We start from the raw sequence: 19,211 nt of genomic DNA, 5'->3' as shown, positions 1-19,211 counted from the left end.
TACGACTTTAGTTTCTGTTTTCTGCTTCATTCAGCAGACTTTACACTCTGAGGCAACTGTCCGAGGGGCGGGGGGGGGCGGGGGGTCCCACTGTTGAAAGTTTTGCCTGTGTGCATGTTGGTCAATGGCAACATCCACTCATTTCTGGTTGTTACATCTACGCCCGATGCTCACACTACTCTGGAGAAACTGAAGCATCCACATGACTTCGTTCAACTTCTTAAACGCATCGCTGCTGCCATGCAGCCACGCCTGCCGTCCACACTGTCCGAAGTTTTGAAGCGCCCGAAAACTGAGACGTCCAGAAAAAACGCAGCTTACCCCCGGTTTCAGTTTGAAAACGGCGGGGCTGCGTTGTCGTGTGGACGGGCAAAAACTGAGATGTTTGGAATCGGTGGTGAGGTCCCTCGCCTTCGCTTCCTGATTGGTTCTTAGCAGTCACGACTCGACTGCCAGCGGTGAAGGCAAAACAGCATGAAACACAAAAGAAATCTCTCACCTTACTTTTTCAACATTATGAGGATTTTCTGTAACCAATCGACTGACTGCAGAATCTGCTTCCTGTTTACACGATCACGCACATTCCCAGTGTACGTTAATGGTCGCATGAAATGCGTCTTAAGGGCGTCTATCTATGATGTTCGTGATATACTTTTTAGTTTTAAAACGCAAACGCAGCAGTGTGGATGTAGCCTGAGACTTGGGAACTGCGACGCAGACACCTTCATGCACTTCCTGGGTCTCGCCCTGCAAAGGGTTGCTAGCACCCGTTAACACCGACTGTTAACAGCCACACCTACAACTACCGCAACACAGTTCCACGTCCTTTTGAATAGACGGTTGAAAATATTCTGCATGTTTATCCAGAGTAGTGGCTGTTTTTAAAAAACTACGCAGGCCAGAATGCCACTTTATTCCACCGCTATCAGTACAACCAGTCTCTTTACGGTGCATTCAGGGCATATGTGTTGGAAGCCCTTTGCCTGCAGTGTATCTTAATGCATCCAGAAAATGGAGCCGTTAGAAATAGCTGCGATTTTTGTGTTGCTTACTTTGTGTTATTACATTCAGGCGACCCACATATTGAAAAACAGCCCCCCCCCTTATTTAAAATAGATGTAAATATCAAGAAATGTATTTTGGAGCTAAGCCAGCGGACAAGAAGCCGTGACTTTTAATAGATCGCCCAGCCGATAACAGAAGAGCAACATTTGACTCGAGCGGAGCTGTTTGGATCTTCTGCCTGAACGGCTCCAAAGAGCATGTCCTCCTGGCACACTGGAGGAGTTTTGATTAAAAACTATTTTAATTTTTTTTTTTACATAAATAAATTAATCCAGTCAAGCAACAGATGCCGCACAAGAAATATGATCTCGCCTTCTGCAGTATGTTAGGTTTGCTGCGATTACGTTGTTTTTCAAAAAACATTTTTGACAAAATGTTTTCCCCAATAATTTTGCCATATTATTTTAACAAGACACCTGCAGTTATTTCACACACAGCTCAGACAAAAGGACACGCGAACAGTCTGCTTCAAAACAGATCTCAACGCACAAGGCTCCGCCAGGCTTCTTCATATGTACACATTTCTTTAAATATTCCCAAATGTTTATGTCGTCACCATGTTTGTAAAAACATAAACAAATATGGGAGATGCATCTCCACTTCCTCTCACTGTACAAAAATCGGTATCCAAGATGTGAAGGCTGCCATCTTGGCCTGGTGACGTCAGTTATCGTGGTCTGGATGGTCCATGTCCCATCTGCTAACATAAAGGAGGCGGGGAGGCGTATTACCTATACGGCTGCCAGCCACCAGGGGGCGATCTCGAAGTCTGGGCTTCCCTTTTGGGGAGCGGCCATGTCGTCCATCTTGAAAAACTACCTCTTTGGCAAGTGGCGGCCCGTCGTGACGTCAACCTTTGGTTCGTGACCTGCTGTTTCGAAGCGTCAAAGTTTAGCATTTTGGCCGGAGCCATCTTGGGGTTTTTTTGAAACTAGAAGACACCGTATTTGCACGTCCGACCCTCCGCCTGCGACCTGCACCCATTGGACAGTACCAGCTGTCAATCACGCTGTGTCCACGCCCCAATGCATAGTCTACTATACACGGGAAGAAAGGTTACTAAATGAACATCGTGCTGACTTGAAGAAGACTTGAAACTAGAGATGAAGACAATAAACTCCTCAGGAGAATGTTTACTGACATTATATATCAAGACCCGATTACCACGTCCATTTTATATACAGTCTACGGTGTCAAATGATGTGATTTTTCTTCTGCTACCTCCACATGGTTGAAGCTATTTTGAGTCTATATAGGCTGAATTTGAATGTGTGTGTGTGTGTGTGCTGAACCATGTGCCTTCTCCATTCATGAGTAGATTCTTTTTTTTGCCGGTACGTTTTGCGGATCATGGCTCGTTCTTTTTTTGGGCTTAAACCAGTCACTTGTCCTTGTTAAGTCTGAACACAGAGTGGTTCTGTGACAGCAGGTCAGATATGTGGCACAGCGATCACACGGTTGCGGATGAAAAAGAACACATCCTCTGGAGCCTGGACTGCTCGGTGACCCGCCCTCCGAGCTAAAACCAACAAACTTCTGCCAATTTGTTTGGCGCCTCCAATTTGTGTCGGTGAACCATTTTCCTAGATTTGTTCAAGAGTTCTCCCGGGACGCGAGGAAACTCGCGCTAACCAAATGTGTTCCCTCTCCCTCTCCTCGAGCTGCAGTGCTCCAGCCCTCAGTCACGGACTCGGGAGTGTCAATTATTCTCAGGTGGAGACTTTACCGCTCCGACACAGACACATCCGTCTCCCCTGGGGGGGTGGGTTTTTAGTTTAGTTTTTTTTTTGTTTTCCTCTCTCGCTCTCGTCGCCAAATTGTCAGAGAGCGATTTTGAAAACAGCAGGAGAGCACGGAAGGCGGGTGGCTTGATTGGCCATGATTGAAGAAATCACAGAAATCACACATTATGATCCCATTGTGATTCTGTTTTTAGTTTTTTTTTTTTACTTCGCCACAGGTGCACCACAATTGCAAAAAGAAAGAAAAAAACGTCTAAATTCACACGCATTTTGTTGAGCAACACCGATTATAAACGATATATATATATATATATATATATATATATATATATATATATATATATATATATATATATGTATATCCATTATGTTTTGTGTCCTCTCCTGTCTCCTGGGGAGATCCACCCAGGTGAGGGGCACCCGTCCTGGGAGTGAAGCGCTGAGACGCAGCATGGAGACCGCTGGTCCCGCTGCCTCTCAGCCTGGGACTTTTTATTTTCTGTGCCTGCCTTTGTGTTCGGGCTTTTAGCCTTCATGTTAATAAGTCCCATGGATTCGGGTGTTTTTTTGAAAGTGTGGCTGATTTGGGTCAGTGGTGTGCACCCGCACGGGGCTGCGCAAAGAGGTGGCGACGTCACAATGAATTTATCCGAGCCGTAGCGGAGCGCAGGAGCCCCCAGCTTGGTCGCAGTCACAACATTCGTCTCGTTGAAACGAGGGGAGCGCTTTTATTGAAGGTAACTTTTTCCTGGATTACAAGAAAAAAAACTCAATCCTCTAACTGCTTTGGAGTTAACGCGTTAGTGGTACAACACCATCGATAAAAATGCAGTTCAAGTCCCCTTTTTTTTTTTAACATGGCAATAAGACGTTAAATTCAAAGACCCCTGAACGCCGGATGAGAATTAACAAGGATTGTTCATCTAGCTATCTGCATGTTAGTCTGGATTAGCGAAAGGAAACTCCACTTTACTTGTATTCCTGCCTCTCTGAGATCATTTTTTGATTGACAGCTTTGGCTCCGGGGAGACCTGTGCAAAATCTGAAGTTGCCTCAAGCGTTGCCTCACAGGCTTTTGCCTCACAGACTTTTGGTTTATATGGAGTCAGAAAGGAGGGAGCTCACCACACCCGTGTGGCCTGCTCGCCTCATCTCTGACGTCTGACGTAGCCGCTCCTTTTCGGACCAGGCTGTTGCATTGTGGGTAACGAAGGCCAAGGTTTTGACGAGGGCGATAAAAGAAAAGACTCACAAGACTTGTGATGCAGTGTGGGTCCGACCAGCGTTGTTGCAAACTCCCTAATCACATTCCCGACTTTATGTTTTCCTGTTTGTAATATTCCGCGCCTCGTGTCAAAGTTTGCATCGGAACAATTAGGAATCCTCAGGTGCGTCTGTAATTGAATTTTAGTTGTGTTTTCTTTGGCATGTTATGCGTGTCGGTTGGCGTTGCGACGGGTAAACGCGAGGCGGACGGTGGATTTGACAGACGACACCGCAACTTTTCTCATTACGCCTCTCCCCCAGGGATCCTTATCGCAACTCAATTTCCAGCCCACTCGCTCACGGCATCATTATCTTAAATATGATTTGCACAACAGAGAAGTCTAAATAATGCGTGATATACTTTTGTTTCTCCGGAGAGCACATCGGGAAAGCGTGTTGTTAATCTTATTCTGCATGACATCCAGCCACGTGCTCTCTCTCCCCTCTCTCTCTCTCTCTCTCTCTCACTCTATTTTCCCTTTTATCTCTGCATATTTATTTAATGACATTAGCGGCATTCCTTTCTCAGTATGGATTATTGTTGTGTGCTCCTGTTTTTGTTTCTTCTCTCCCTTAAGGTGACCGAAACAAGGACGGGGCCTCTCGGATGCAGTAACTATGACAACCTCGACTCTGTCAGCTCCGTTTTGGTTCAGAGCCCTGAAAACAAGATTCATTTGCAAGGTTGGCCATCCATAATTGAACTCCGCCAATTTCTGATGGAATTGTCACAGTGTCTGTTCTCTGGCAAGCTTATAACTGCAGCACAAGAGTGTCAGAATGAATTTAGCTTCAATCACTCTTCCGCTTCCTTCCCCCCCTTTCTGCTTTTTTTTTTGTCTTGCATGCTTGCGGAGTCGCGAATCCCGGATAGAAATGATTCTGAGCAAAAGCAGCAGAGCTGTGCTGTAGAATAGAAATAAAAAAGTGAAGAAAAAAACTTTAAGTGAATCCCAGCATATTGCATGTGACGCCCAGCATATGTCAAGCGTGGCAGGGAACCAGGGAAAATGAGTGTCGGCCCTCAGTGATTCACAGATGTGGCGTACAACGGCACATCTGAACACACTTTCTACCCAAACCTAAAGTACTTACAGCTCCCTCTTCGCTCAACCATGTGGCATTTCCCCCATGTCTCTTTCCCGTTCCGTGCCGCAGGCCTGCAGGCCGTGCTGCCCGAGTATCTGCGGGCCAGGTTCGTGCAGGCGGCGCTCAGCTACGTCGGCTGTAATGAGGAGGGCCAGTTCGTGTGCCGCGACAGCGACTGCTGGTGCCAGTGCGCCGCCGAGTACCCGCAGTGTAATTGCCCCGAGGTGGACCTGAGGGCCATGGAGACCAGTTTACTGCAAATCCGAGATTCCTGGAAGATGGCCAACCAAGACTTTGAGGAGTCAGGTCGGTGTTTTTGTGTTTTCTCTCTCTCTCTCTCTCTCTCTCTTTGCGCTCATTCACTTGACGGCGAACGTGCCACTTGACGGCAAATTACACCCCATTGTTAGAGGAGCCCACGGGCAGGGAAAAGGCAAAGACGGAGGCCGCGAAGACAAAGGCGGCAATTTCATCCAGTGCGTGTAATGGGAATTCGTCAGGACACAGAGGAGCGACTCTTACAGCCGCCTCTTGCTAAATTATACCAAAAAAAAACACCAACGGAGAAGAGGCATCTCATCCCTCTTAACGGAAATTACTTGGAATTTTAATCGTTTAGTTTTTTCCCTCCCAAAAGCCCCAGTGTGAGGTGTGCTCATGAAACAAAACATGACGCCATCTACCAAACCTACTGTAAGGCACTTCGACGGTGCGTTCACGGCCGAAACAAATATTTCGCGTCGCCTTGCTTTCGCGAATTCGGTCGCAAGTAAACATTTGGTCGTTCACGTGAATAATTGCCCCGTTCTTCCTTCCACTTCCTCCGACAAACCTCATCGGAACAAACACACACACACACACACACACACACACACACACACACACACACACACACACACACACACACACACACACACACACACACACACACACACACACACACACACACACACACACACACACACACACACACACACACACACACACACACACACACACACGGGGCATGTAAACATGAACCGTTGAATGAAAAAAAGACAGACAGGAAATTGTCGATGACAAAACTACGCAAACTTCCTGGACCACTTCCTGCCGAGCCCGCTCCTTCCTCAGCCGGTCGCGCTGCGCACAGCGACGGAGGGAGGATCTCAACGCTCATTGGCTATCGCACCAACGTGAAAATGTGTCGCATGCTTTCAAATATTTCATCTCGAGCGACTGGAGCGAGTTGGCGCGTTACGCGTGGCACCGCTCGCACCGCTCGCGCCGTTCGCGTCTTTGCATTGACTTTGTGTGCGATCTTGTCGTCCTGCAGAAAAATTGCGTCGCGTCCGGTGTGACCGCAGCATTAGTTGTGGTTATAATATAAATTCCGACGTAAGAGAATAAAACAAATCCATCTCCTGAACCTAAAGCTCACGTGCACCATCACAACTCAAATCCACGTGTCAGTAAAGTGGATACAAATAAATCCATTGTACCGTTTTACAGTATCGGTATTATTTTGAGATATTGTAAAAAAAAAAAAAAAAAAAAAAGACATAAAAAAGTTTCATGGACAATTTGCTAAATGAGAACGTTTGACAAATTACAGAACTTAAATACTCGTGGCATTGATTTACTCCTGTAAAACTCCAATATACCGCCACAAAGCAGAGGCCGCTTATTGATTGGCAACACCATTTTTCTTTTTCCCCTCCTCGGCGGCCTGAAAGCAGCCATGGACAGTAAAAGGCAGAAGCTGACTCTGTCGAGTAACCCGCCGGGTGAAATCTCTTTAGCATCTGTCATCGTCGCAGTCCTGCGTTGTCAGAACGAAAGCGAGCCCTCTTCTCCGTCACACAGACGCCGACGCTTCGCCGTTTCTATAAAGAGAAATTGCACGGTGCATATCTCGGCGGTTCCATGAAAAAAATGAAAGGCCGGTATTAACTCTAATGTCACCGGGTCAACGGGGGATTCAATCAGATGAAGGTTTGTCACTTGCGCGTGAGGAGAAAACAAGATGCAGTGGCTGTAGCAGTCTGTTAGCAGCCTGTGGCGTAACCTGTAATTTACTCCTACATCTCCGGTTGTTGTCCGCTGGTTTTTCATTATTTTTTCATAAGCTGACCTAACTTAATGTCGGCCGCGCCAACGTGGCGGGAAAAGGCTACGACACAACCTCAGCTTTCACACAAGCCTTTCCTGGCGGGGGTCTTTCATTAACTGCCGGTGCACACATGCCGACCATTAGCACGTGTATCGTATTTTCAGTTATGTCCTCGCCGCTGTGTTCACCGCGTCCCCGCATCCCCGTCATTACCGGAGCTGCGGGCTGCATCCGCGCGGCTCCGAGGGGCATCCAGGGCTGTTTTTCTCCGCTCTCATCCGGCCCCCGCCTGGCCCTCGAGCGGCTCTCCGTGCAACCTCGCCGGTCTTGAGACCGGGTGTTACTGGCCACATGCTCCTGTGCTAAGGGCAACTTGATTAGCGCACACGCAGCTGGCCATAACTTACGCAGCAAGGTGCCCCCTGCGAGAAACGGCAGCCGCGGCGTTGTATTAAATAAGTGAGCTTCCGTCTTTGGAAAAAAAGAATAAAAATCCCTGCGGGGTCCACTTGTGCATTTGATTTGAGCAAGAGAACACCTCACTCCGGGAGCACAGAGATTAATAATCATGACTCTGATTGTAGAAACGAGGGTTTTCCCACAGTCCCGCTGACGGCGGACGCGATCCGCTTTGGACTTTCGCCACCGCCAGTGGGATTATATGCGTCCATGAGGAAAAACATAGATTCCATTGCTGGATCAGTGTCTCGATTGTACAGAAAGGAGGAGATGTGTATCCACTGCTTCTTCACAGTATTAGTTTAACAGATCAAATTCCGGTCGGGGCGTCATAGGTGTGATGAGCCAACACGTCTTGCTCGGAATGTATTTCCGTCTTGCGCGTTTAATTGAAAAATTTAAATTAGCCCAGCTCCTGAGACCCAGCATTTATTAGTCACAGCCTCCATCCTTTTAGCAATTCTAGGTGCCACACTATTACCCTCCAACCCCAATCTTGTTATTTTTAACAATGCCCACATGGTGCCTGTACGCGCGCGCTCCTCCGAATCTGTCCGACGCCCCCTTCCATTAAAAAAAATTATTAAATCATACGAAAGGGGGGAAGCGCCGTTGCCTTCCTGGGTTCAGTGGCTGACGAGATCATAATGCCGGGTGGCGTGGGAGTCCAGGGATGAGGTGTATCGCCGCGCTGGCGATAAAATAATGGTCTAGTGGTGCGGCAACTTGCAGTTGGCAACTTCCCCGGGAGGAGTTACTCTTACGCCTACTGTTATTTAAATTTATTTAGCCTCAACTTAACCATGAAGTCTATAGAGATGGAGCCTTTTGTCTTCCTCGTTTTCCTGCACACGTCTGTTGAGCTTCACTGCTGCAAAGTCTTTTTAGCTTGATGATCGAAATGTGCAAACAAAGATACAGTAAATGTGATTAGAAGGGGGAGACCCGTCCTGAGCCTGAGGGGGGGTCCTGTTGGGAGCCGACAGGTCTCACAACTAAAAAATATTGAATTTACGTTTGCGTCGGTTTCGGTTACATCCGCCGGACCAAAAGGAAGCTCATATTTGACTCTGTTTCTGAAATATTTACATCAGGTTTTTACTTTTGAAATCTGCTGCCAAGTGCATGAATATAGAATAACAAGAGACCTAATATTATATTGAAAAATATTTTCATTTAACTTGGAATTTCATGGATGAACAAGGAAGCCGAACCGTGTCTCCTCAGGAGATCCATCTCTCATTTGTGCATGTAGGTCACGGACAGAACCCCTCGAATACGCTTTCATATATTTTTATTACAAGCTGTTTAATCAACTTATTCATTTCACAGGAACCCGTCAGCCCCCTTGCATAATCGCCGGGGAAGCCATTGACACCTAATTGGTTTTCTAATCAGACGCTGTGTCATCACAACATCTCAACTAATTACAAACCGTCGCGCGGCCGCTTTCTCGCACCGATTTGCCATTCAACCAATCACGATGACGACGATTACTACGACGGTGATGATGGTGGTGATGGTGATGATGGCATCGTTATTGAATGCCTTGAAAATGTAATCTGTTTACGGGGCATTGTGTGTGCAGCATTATCCTCTGTTTTCCGTGTCCGTCCCGTTTCTCACACACAGCTCTGCAGGCAAAGCTGTTACTGAAGGAAAGAATGATCTTACACCGACCTCGTATTCAGCCCCGCCCCCTTTCCTCCATTAGCATGTGCAATAAGACATTTATTACCACTTCCCGCTCTTTTTCCCTGTTGCCGGATGTATCTTATAAGGAATTGAGAGAGTGAAGCATGCGTTCAGACCGTGCACTGAAATTTTCCGGATTATTTTCGTGGAACATTTCCGGACGAGCTGCGTGTGGAATTGCAAATGTCCTCAAATGTTGCTCTGGACACATTCACAGCGAGCGAGTGGACGGGTCGATGACTGTAGACGTGCAATTTTGCAGACGTTTTTCCAGAGTTTTGTAACGGGTCGGGTCCGTGTTTCAGGATTAGAGGAGCTCTTGAGACCAGCGAATAGCTGGGGTTCCGCAATGGTCGTCTTTTCATTAACGTGCCAACACATCAACCATATTAAGCCCGGTTGTACGGCTTCTACACACATCATATAAAATGGTATAGTGGCTACACACAGGACCCAAATCTTACTGTTGGTAATCTCTCTCCCATCTCTGCCTTCCTTTCCTCCCAGACGAGTTCCAGAGCTTTGTCCGGAAGCTCCCCACGTTCTACGCCCTGAACGCGTCCGCCATCCAGTACTTCTGGACGAACGAGCCGGCCGTCCACCAGCGCTACCGGCAGCTGGAGCTCCACAGCCGGCAGCTGCTGGGCAAAGCGCGGCGCATCGTCAACAAGCTCTTCGGCCTCAGCAAGCGGTGTCGGACGCAGCCCAAGATCGCCATGCTGCGGGAGAGGTGAGAGGCCGAGGAGCCTTCCCGCTGACCTCTCCGTCGCCACGGACGTGGAAGTGTGTGTGTGTGTGTGTGTGTGTGTACGTGGACTCACACTGCGTGCAGTGCTTCGGTTGTCTCCTGAACGAGGCATTGAGCTAATAACACGCGCAATTTATCACCGCTTCTGATATTCAACCGAGGTCCGACTGGAGCGAGCTTCAGTGTCACACCTGGCGACTTGGCGGCGCTCCCAGCCCCGAGTCTCCCTTTACGTCCAGGGAATCAAAGCTATCCGCCTGTGAAATTAAAGTTTGCAGTGTTTCAAAGGAATATGCTAAGTTCGGAACGTCGTTTAACGAGCCCGGCGAAAAGGAGAAAGAAGATTCCCCCCCCGTCCCCTTCTCAGCAGCACATTCGACGTCTATTTTTGGACTTTCTCTCACTAAAAGTCAGTCGTACGGTTTTTTTTTAGACGCGCGAGCTTATGAAAAAGAAATGTGATTATGTCCCGTACAGCTGATGCGGCCAGGTTTCATTTTTAGGAGCTATTTCAGGTGAGAAATGCTCATCTATCCTGCCGCCCCCCCTCCCCTCCCTCACTTCCTGTTAATTAAATGAGGGAACGTCATCGGCGGTCTTTTCAAAAAACGCATACCATTCTTCATACCGGCCTTTCATCAAGTCGGCCGCAAAATCTTATTAGGCCGTGGAAAATGTATTGTTAACCTCAGAGCCACCGCGATTTTCTGGACGATTTCCAAAGCGTTTCAATGGTGCATACGTTCGTTTTTGGGTGTTTGGTGTCATGCAATCTGTATTTTTAAGGGGGGGAAATGGAAATACAAATGGCCCTGGGGCCATATGTTTCATAGCAAACTGACCACTGCGAAAGCGGAAACATAAATGTGATGTCTCGGGGGGGAAAAGCGATGTTTCACTCAGCGGGAGAGAGACACTATTGCGAGACACAGTGAGTGAGTCGGGGGGGGGGGGGGGGGGGGGGGAGGAAATGCAAATTAAAAGACTCATTACGAAGTTAATTTAGCCGAGCTACATTGAAATTTACATTTACCCATTTGGCAGATGCTTTTTATCCAAAAGCGACTTTCAACCGAAGGACAACAAACCCCAAGGCGTCGGAGACCTTGAAGAAAGTTAGTACGACCGACTACGTCTGTTCGATGAGAGAGAGAGTGAAGGAGGATCAGGGAAAAGAAGTGCACGTTGGGCGTGTTCGGCTGAGGGTTGAGAGAGGAGTTGTGTGTGTGTGATGGTCAGAGTTCATTCTCGAGGGGAGGATTGAATTCACACACGTGAAACAGGCGAATCGCAGTTCGAACACTGTTTATGACGGCGCTGGATCGAGGCCGTCTCGGCTGCGAGCACGGTCGAACGTGAACAGGGCGACACAGGAGTTTAAGTGTCGCACCATGGGCTCATCTTACTTTAGACCGTGACATCTAATAAGAGGGACCAGCACCAAGGAGACATTATGTCCTCCTATAGCATTGCTCTGTGTGTCCGGTGACCTTGACGTCTTCTTGCTTGAAAGCAAGGGCAGGTCATCAGTGACCTATGTGAATCTCAACACGCCCAAACTGGGATCATGTAATACAAAGTCAAAGTAGAATCTTAGGAACAGGTCTTCCTGAGGTTATCGACGATAGAGATCATCTGCTCTGATTGCCACGTGTCCAGGGATGGCAATGAACGCCAAACGTTCCTTGGAGGAACCACTGAGGCCAAGCAAAAATGATACAATCCAAGAAGAAGTGACCCAGAAGTCGCCCTGTAGGCCGAGTCACTGACTTGATTTTTGATCGGGTCCGATCACGCTGGAGGTCGACGAAGCTCCAACTCGTTATTTTTGTCTAAAAAAAGGGGGTGCTTGAAGGTGAAAGTCATGGTCAACGCCGTGGGGGCCGATACGATCTGTTTACAGAAATGATCTGATCAAAGGAGATTTAATAATTTTGTACCAAAATCTCCCGTATTAACTTTCCATATCTCCAACTCTGAGCTCGTGGTCTGTTTGTAGCCACGACACCATGACTGTTTGACTACCAATATCTGCCTTCTTCTCGTGAAATACACATTTACAGTTCAAAGGTGTCTCTTCAACTTTTGCCCAAGTTCAGCAGCAGCTTCGTCAAAACTCCTGTGAACTGTACTTTTAGTAAACACTCACCTAAATAGAAGAAATCCTAATGGCACAAAAAGTTGCCCGCTGACGGAACCGGCTCAATAAATGGCCCTGCTGTCGTGCCAAACTGATCCTAACAGCACGATTGGGAAAAGCGACAATGGATAAATGGAACAATTTCTCAGTGAAAACAAGAATAGTACTAGATTTTTTTTTAAAACTTCGAAAATGTGACTCCTGGTGACATTTAATTAATTTTTCATGAAGCGAAAACGATGATCTTGACGATTAGACTAATTACTGAATGTGAAGTCTCCAATGCCCTGCAGCGGGTCTGCAGAATCACACACGCTAACCTTTCGCCGTATTTCTCTCAGAAGATATGCAAATTAAAAATCCATAGAAAAAAGGAAATTAGATTACATGTTACATGCCGAGGAACTACAACAAATGTATTTCAGTGTTAAACAAGGCAGATCCACTCTCACACACACACACACACACACACACACACACACACACACGAACGCGCAATGTAATATTTATTAGTTCTCAGCACTTCAACCGACCAGAATCTGGGGCGGGATTTCGTGAAGAGTAGTAAACACAGTGATAAGATATCGTACGAGTGATGAAAGTAAATACTTAAACCGGATGGTTTTGGATCCTGCTGTGATATAAACTCGCGCTCTCTAAAGATCTGAGGGAGAGTGTGAGGGGTTCAAAGCAAAGCATTTAGGGTAAAGGGCACAGTCCCACGCATCTCTGAAATAATAATGCATTTTTCCTCCATCAAAATTTCATCACAGGATATAATTGTTTTTAAATGCACAGTTTGTCTTGTTCTACACTAAAAAAGAATGAGATTCTCTACTCCACAACATGTTTCCGGATACTGCCATGTGCGTAATGACCTAGTTGTTGTTTTTTTTTCCCTTTCCCTTTTCATAAAAGAATAAATTGATCTGCATGGATCTTTGCAATCCATTATGCATTTTTACCGAGGCATCATGGTCTTTGTCAGATGAAGAACAGGCAAACAGAGAAAACTATATATGTCACATACTTTGTAGCTCGACACTTCAAATCCATTTCGGAGTTTCTTTTGTAACTTTCTAGTTCAGGACATTAAGTTTTTCCTCTTTTTAAATCAGGTTTTCAGAGATTACATGAGTTGTCAGAATAACAGCGATGGAGATGTGCTGTTTTCCTTTTGTTCATCAAATAAATAAAAAAAAAAAAAAAAAAACTTTTAATGGAGATTAAAACAAAAAGTAAAGTGCATTTTCTACGGGGAAAAAAAGAGAAAAAGTTTTGCTCATGAGTGAAAATTGAAAGTTGGCGTGTGGCATCGATCTGTGTGAAATGAGCTGACAGACAGCGAACAGATTGCAGAGGGAACACGCAGCTTCTCTTCTGGCCCGGACCTCCCACTGCGTTTCCGTGACAGTTTACGCGTCCTGCTGACACAACGCACTTCGATGGCGACGACGCCGGCGACGCTTCCCCGCGCTCTCGCTGTGCACAGCCGCCGCCGCTCTGGAGATGAGTTATGCACAACTGACTATAACTGATGACTTTCCCCGAGTCAACAGTTAGCACAATACATCAGCTGCGATTTGACAAATTGTCGCCGGATTTGGGAAACTTTCCCCTTTCTTTCCTCCACATGTCAATCTGCCTCACGATAATCTCTCTGGGATGTTGGTAGAATTGCTAGTTGGAACAACTGACATTTGAAATTGATAAACTGAGAAGTTTTTCCGATAGACTCTGGCTTTCTCACGCTTTCAGATGTGTGTGTGTGTGTGTGTTTTAGTGAGTGATAGACTGCAGGGGACAAAACATAATGTGAGTGGGAAACAAAACACCTGCAATTTTAGATTCGCGGGTCTGTTTTTATCGACATTAAAAGGTGTAATTAGCCGAGACCTTGTGCTTTCTTTTTCTTTGTGTGCTCAATTTCAGGTGGAATTAAATGTATTCCTGCAATTTTCTCCTGTTTTCACATAACAAAGGCAGAGGAAATAAACAATTATATATGATGTGGGACGACATGAAGGTGTTAAAATGTGCAACGTGCTGCCGCCTTGAAAAAGTATCTATGTGCAGGTGTCTTTCTTGTAAAGAAGGTATATCATTTTACCATTATCCTCTTCATAGCATAGCGTTGCTATTTCAGAGCCCATTTCAGAGCCTTGTTACGATTCTGAATCAAAATTAGAGTCAATTAAAAAATCTAATTTCCAATTTTAAAGCCTTGTGTTTATCATTTTTATACCAGCGCCATCTGCGGGTTTTTTTTGGTAACTGGACGTAAAATTGGGGGTGTGGTCTGACTGAAAAGCACCATGCACCAATTGGACCGTACCAGCTGTCAATCACACTGTATCCATGCTCCAATGTATTCGCTACTTTAGTGTCTATTTTACTCAAAATGGACCAAAATTTACGAAATGAACATTATGTTGTATTGAAGACTTTAAACTAAAGATTGAACCATAATCTCCTTTTATGAATGTTATAAATCAAGGGTCATTTTCTCATCGACTTTTATAGAAACAGCCTTATTTTTGCAACCAGTGGAGTCGCCCCCTGCTGGTGATTCCAGAGAACACAAGCTTCAGGCACTTCCACATTGGCTTCATGATTCAATCTATTCTGCTTCACAAAAGCGGAGTACAAAAACTGCATTCAACGTTTGTCATCGACGGGGAGTCGGCAACAAACATTGCCAAAACTGTTGCGTGTGTCCCCTCGTAGAAATGGGATATGGCCCCCGAGGGGATGCACTGAATTATGCCTCACAGATTTTGCCCTTAACCTGGTTTTTGAAGTCGTGGAAAGAAACCTTTTAAAATGACGCTGATCTAATATTCATCGGTGAAGTTGAAATTCCCAAGGCTGCAAACATTATGCAGCCCAGCGTTTATTTAGTCAAACAACGGTTTGGACAAATGTTTAATTTTTTTTTCCTTCAGAAATGTGTTTTGTAAATGTAAATTACTTACACATGCACCATTGTTCCCCAGCTAAATTAATTTAGCAGTTGCACACGGCCACAGTAACAACACCGCTAACGCTGCCAGAGGAACGAAAAATGGATTCAGTGATGTGACAGATGTGAAACAAAGAAGGCGAAAGGCTGATTTATGACATTATATTCTTGTCATCCAGTCCATCTGCTCCGTTCTTCAGAAACAGGAATTTTGATTTACCATTAGTTTGTGCCGCAGAATAAATAAAACATTCTGCAATTGCTACTTGTAGAGTCCTAGTCACTGACTCCAGAGATTGAATCGTGTATCGGAAACACAGATTTTAATGTTTTACAAATCAGATGTGGTTATATTTATGCTAAACAGTGTTTTTAAATGATGGTTTTGATACATGATGATTTTTAGATTTGTGTTTTTGTTTGTGCTCGTGGTTTAAAGTGGACAAGACAGTTTTTTGGGGGGGGGAAGAGGACATTGGGATCTTCCGGCAACGATCAAAGTTTAGCATGAGAATCAGAATGTGATTGAAATTGTTTTTGCTGTCATGTTGTCACGAGAGATACTGCCGAGCAAATTACCTTTAAGTGACATCTTTCAGACTGAAACCAAACATGTGAACACGGAATGCATTTTAAATATCAAGGATTTGAACAAAATGTTCAGGGATATGAAAGGATTAATTAAAGGTGACATATTATGCTCATATTCAGGTTCATAATTTTAATTTGGGTTATTACTTGAAAAGGTTTACACACTCTAATGTTCAGTAAACACATTAGTTTCCTCAGACTGTCAATTCCTGCAGCTCCTCTTTAACAGCCTCCGTCTGAAACACTTGGTTTTAGCTCTTTGAGTCTCCAAACTATGTCTCTTGATTTGTCAACTACCTTAAAACGTTCTTATTGGTATCCACATTTATGTATCTGGGTAAAATTATGCAATTTCATTTTATAAACGTGTTTATAAATTGCAATGAAGTTCTCATCCTGCGTTGTCTCTGTTGCAGGCCCTTCAGCTACTGGCTGAACTACATCCTCTCCATCATGTACTGCAGCGAGAACAACCACATCGGCTCGTACCAGGAGGAGACCCGCAGCTGCTCCTGCCCCTACGAGCACCCGCCCTGCCAGGGTGTGATCCCCTGCACGGTGAGCGAGGGCACCTCCTGTGCGTCCTGCTCCTACGAGAACCGCTCCCGCTGCGCCACCTGCAACCAGGGCTACATGCTGAGCCAGGGAGTGTGCCGCAACGAGGTGCCCGACTCCACCGACCACTACATCGGCTTCGAGACTGACCTGCAGGACCTGGAGCTGCGCTACCTTCTGCAGAAGCGCGACAGCCGCATCAGCATCCACGGGATCTTTGTCAGCAACGACGTCAGGCTGAATAACTGGTTCGACCCGTCGTGGAGGAAGAGGATGCTGCTGACGCTGAAAAGTAACAAGTACAAGTCAAACCATGTCCACATGCTCCTGGGGATGTCGCTACAGATCTGCCTTACCAAGAACAGCACTCTGGACCCCATGCTGTCCGTCTACATCAATCCGTTTGGGGGAAGCCACTCGGAGAGTTGGATCATGCCCATTGACCAGAACAACTACCCAGACTGGGAGAGGACTAAATTAGACATTCCCTATGACTGTTACAATTGGACTTTGACTTTGGGCAACAAGTGGAAAACATTTTTTGAGACGGTCCACTTTTACCTACGGAGCCGGATCAGGGGGCCCGCGGCTAACGGAAACGGAACTGTATATTATGAACCTTTGGAGTACCTGGAACCAGGGCGGAATCTGGGCTACATGAAAATCAACAGCATCCAGGTGTATGGCTATAGTATGCACTTTGACCCGGACGCGATCCAGGACTTGATTTTACAGCTGGACTACCCGTATACTCAGGGATCGCAGGACTCGGCCCTGCTGCAGCTGTTGGAGATCCGGGATCGGGTCAACCGGCTCTCCCCGCCCGGCGCTCAGCCGCTGGACCTCTTCTCCTGTCTGCTACGGCACCGGCTCAAACTGTCCACCACGGACGTTGCCAGGATCCAGGCGGCACTGCAGACGTTCACTGCCAAGCAGCCCAACTCGATGGAATACGAAACAACCAAATTATGTAGCTAATAAGTAGTCAGTGGGCCAGGTGCACAGATGGCGGAGCGGTTGTCACGATGGCTAAGAGCAGTTCCGGAGCCGCGCGAAGGGACCTCTGGGTGACATTTTTGTCGTTGTCATGAATCTCAAACGTGCATTTGGGATTCTCATGTCAGCTTTTTCGTATGAATTTGTACAACATAGTAGAATGAAGGAGGATTTCACCAAACCTGCCTCGTAGTTTCTTTTTTTTCTCTCTCTCTCTCTCTCTCTTGATGAAAATAATGACGATATAAAATTAAAGCTCTGCCATCACTGATATGTTGCCAAATGTGCTGACGTTTGTATATTGCACAAATCTGAATCACTCACATACGCACACAAAAGCTTTCGCCGATTGATGACGTATTCCCCAAGCAATGTAATCATAGACATTTCAACACCGGGATGTTTTTTTTGTTGTTTTTGTTGTTTTTGTTGTATTTGAAATTTCTTTGGTCACATTTGTCTCCCGGGTGCAAAAATAACTTGTTTTAATATCATGGACCTCACCTTTAAACGTTGACATGATGGGCACCTCCATTGTTTTTGAGCTCTTTCCATACAACAACAAACTCACTCCTTTTTTTAACCTCTAGTGAACAATTTTGTAAGAAATAAATGCGATAAACAAAGTGAATGAATAGATGCTGTATTATAGCAGATTTGCCGAGAAAACACAACACTACACCGTTATCATAACAATATCTGTTACCTGTGCTTTTATTTTTATAATGCTGTTGTTTGTGAAACAAAGGTTATAAAAACACTGTCTATAAAATGTATAATACAGTTTGTTAATACACTAAATAAAATACATTTTTATGTGTGGTCTATAGATAGTGTACGTTTCATGTATGTGATATTAAACATATGCGTTTTTACCTTTTCTTTTTAGACATTGTTGGTAAAGCACAGGCGTAACTAGAGCTGGATTGAATCTTCAATGAATCAATTGGTTTATGGACAGAAAATTAAATCAGCAACTATTTTGCTAATTGATCGTTTTTAAGCAAAAATGTCACATCTTCTCTTTCACCTCGTCAAATGTGATGATTTCCTGTTTTTGTTCATCATATCAGTCAAAACGTTTAAACCAGTCACCGCAGCAACCTGCAAAACTTTCAGATAGAAATGACTATTTTTGTTCTTCTACTGTAGTGTGTAATTGTTGATACCAGTGTGAATTAAACACATGCATAAAATAGAATATAAAGAAAATGAAATAGATGAGATAGAAACAACCAATCCAAATTGAGTTGCTTTCTGTGAATTGAAACACAAATACAAATTTCTGTGTTTTGTTAAATCAACAGAACCATATTGACAGGTCACAGTACAGTGCAGGTGAAAATGATTAAAGTAATGTTGACTGAATTCCATTTCGCTGCCTCAAGTTTCAGTGTCCTGATCCCGTTGGTGCTGACTCACTGTCACACTGACATGGCTTTGGCTACGTCCACACTATCTCATAGTAATGCGCCAGAAAACACTTTCACGAGTCCAACAAAATCATGGCGATCGTGGGCGCGTGCAACATTCGACAGAGTCTCGTCCAGACTAAAACACAACCGCCACCAGTAAAACTGGGCCAGCGGGGTTTGTTTTATTTCGAAAAAGTCATCGTTTCTAGGCCGTTTCATACTTCTTCTTTGAGTCAACACCATTTGTACGCCATGGGGTTGGGCTTACCTTGGGGTTGGGCTTACCTTGGGGTTGGGCTTACCTGCGTGACCTACGCCAAAGCCCACGCCCTATGCGCCTCGCTGGAAATCTCACTACACATTACGTTGACGCAGACCCCTACAACTCCGACGATT

At 45.5% G+C, this 19,211-nt stretch overlaps 1 protein-coding gene across 2 annotated transcripts in view; it reads left to right on the top strand.

Annotated features, from left to right (window-relative positions):
• Positions 1-18,229, top strand: part of LOC118318604 (BMP/retinoic acid-inducible neural-specific protein 3-like) — a 49,946-nt gene extending 31,717 nt beyond the window's left edge. For both annotated transcript variants that reach the window (XM_035648418.2, XM_035648419.2), the window contains exons 5-8: positions 4,652-4,757; positions 5,232-5,468; positions 9,916-10,138; positions 16,266-18,229. In XM_035648418.2, coding sequence (XP_035504311.1) covers positions 4,652-4,757; positions 5,232-5,468; positions 9,916-10,138; positions 16,266-17,382 — 1,683 coding nt within the window. In that variant the 3' untranslated portion in view covers positions 17,383-18,229. The remainder of the gene's footprint in view (positions 1-4,651; positions 4,758-5,231; positions 5,469-9,915; positions 10,139-16,265) is intronic.
• The last annotated feature ends 982 nt before the right edge of the window (positions 18,230-19,211 follow it).

This window comes from Scophthalmus maximus, chromosome 13 (genome assembly GCF_022379125.1).
Source record: "Scophthalmus maximus strain ysfricsl-2021 chromosome 13, ASM2237912v1, whole genome shotgun sequence".
In the NCBI taxonomy this organism is placed as follows: domain Eukaryota; kingdom Metazoa; phylum Chordata; class Actinopteri; order Pleuronectiformes; family Scophthalmidae; genus Scophthalmus; species Scophthalmus maximus.
The sequence above is the reverse complement of the archived record's forward strand: the minus strand, read 5'-3'. Positions and strand labels throughout refer to the sequence as shown.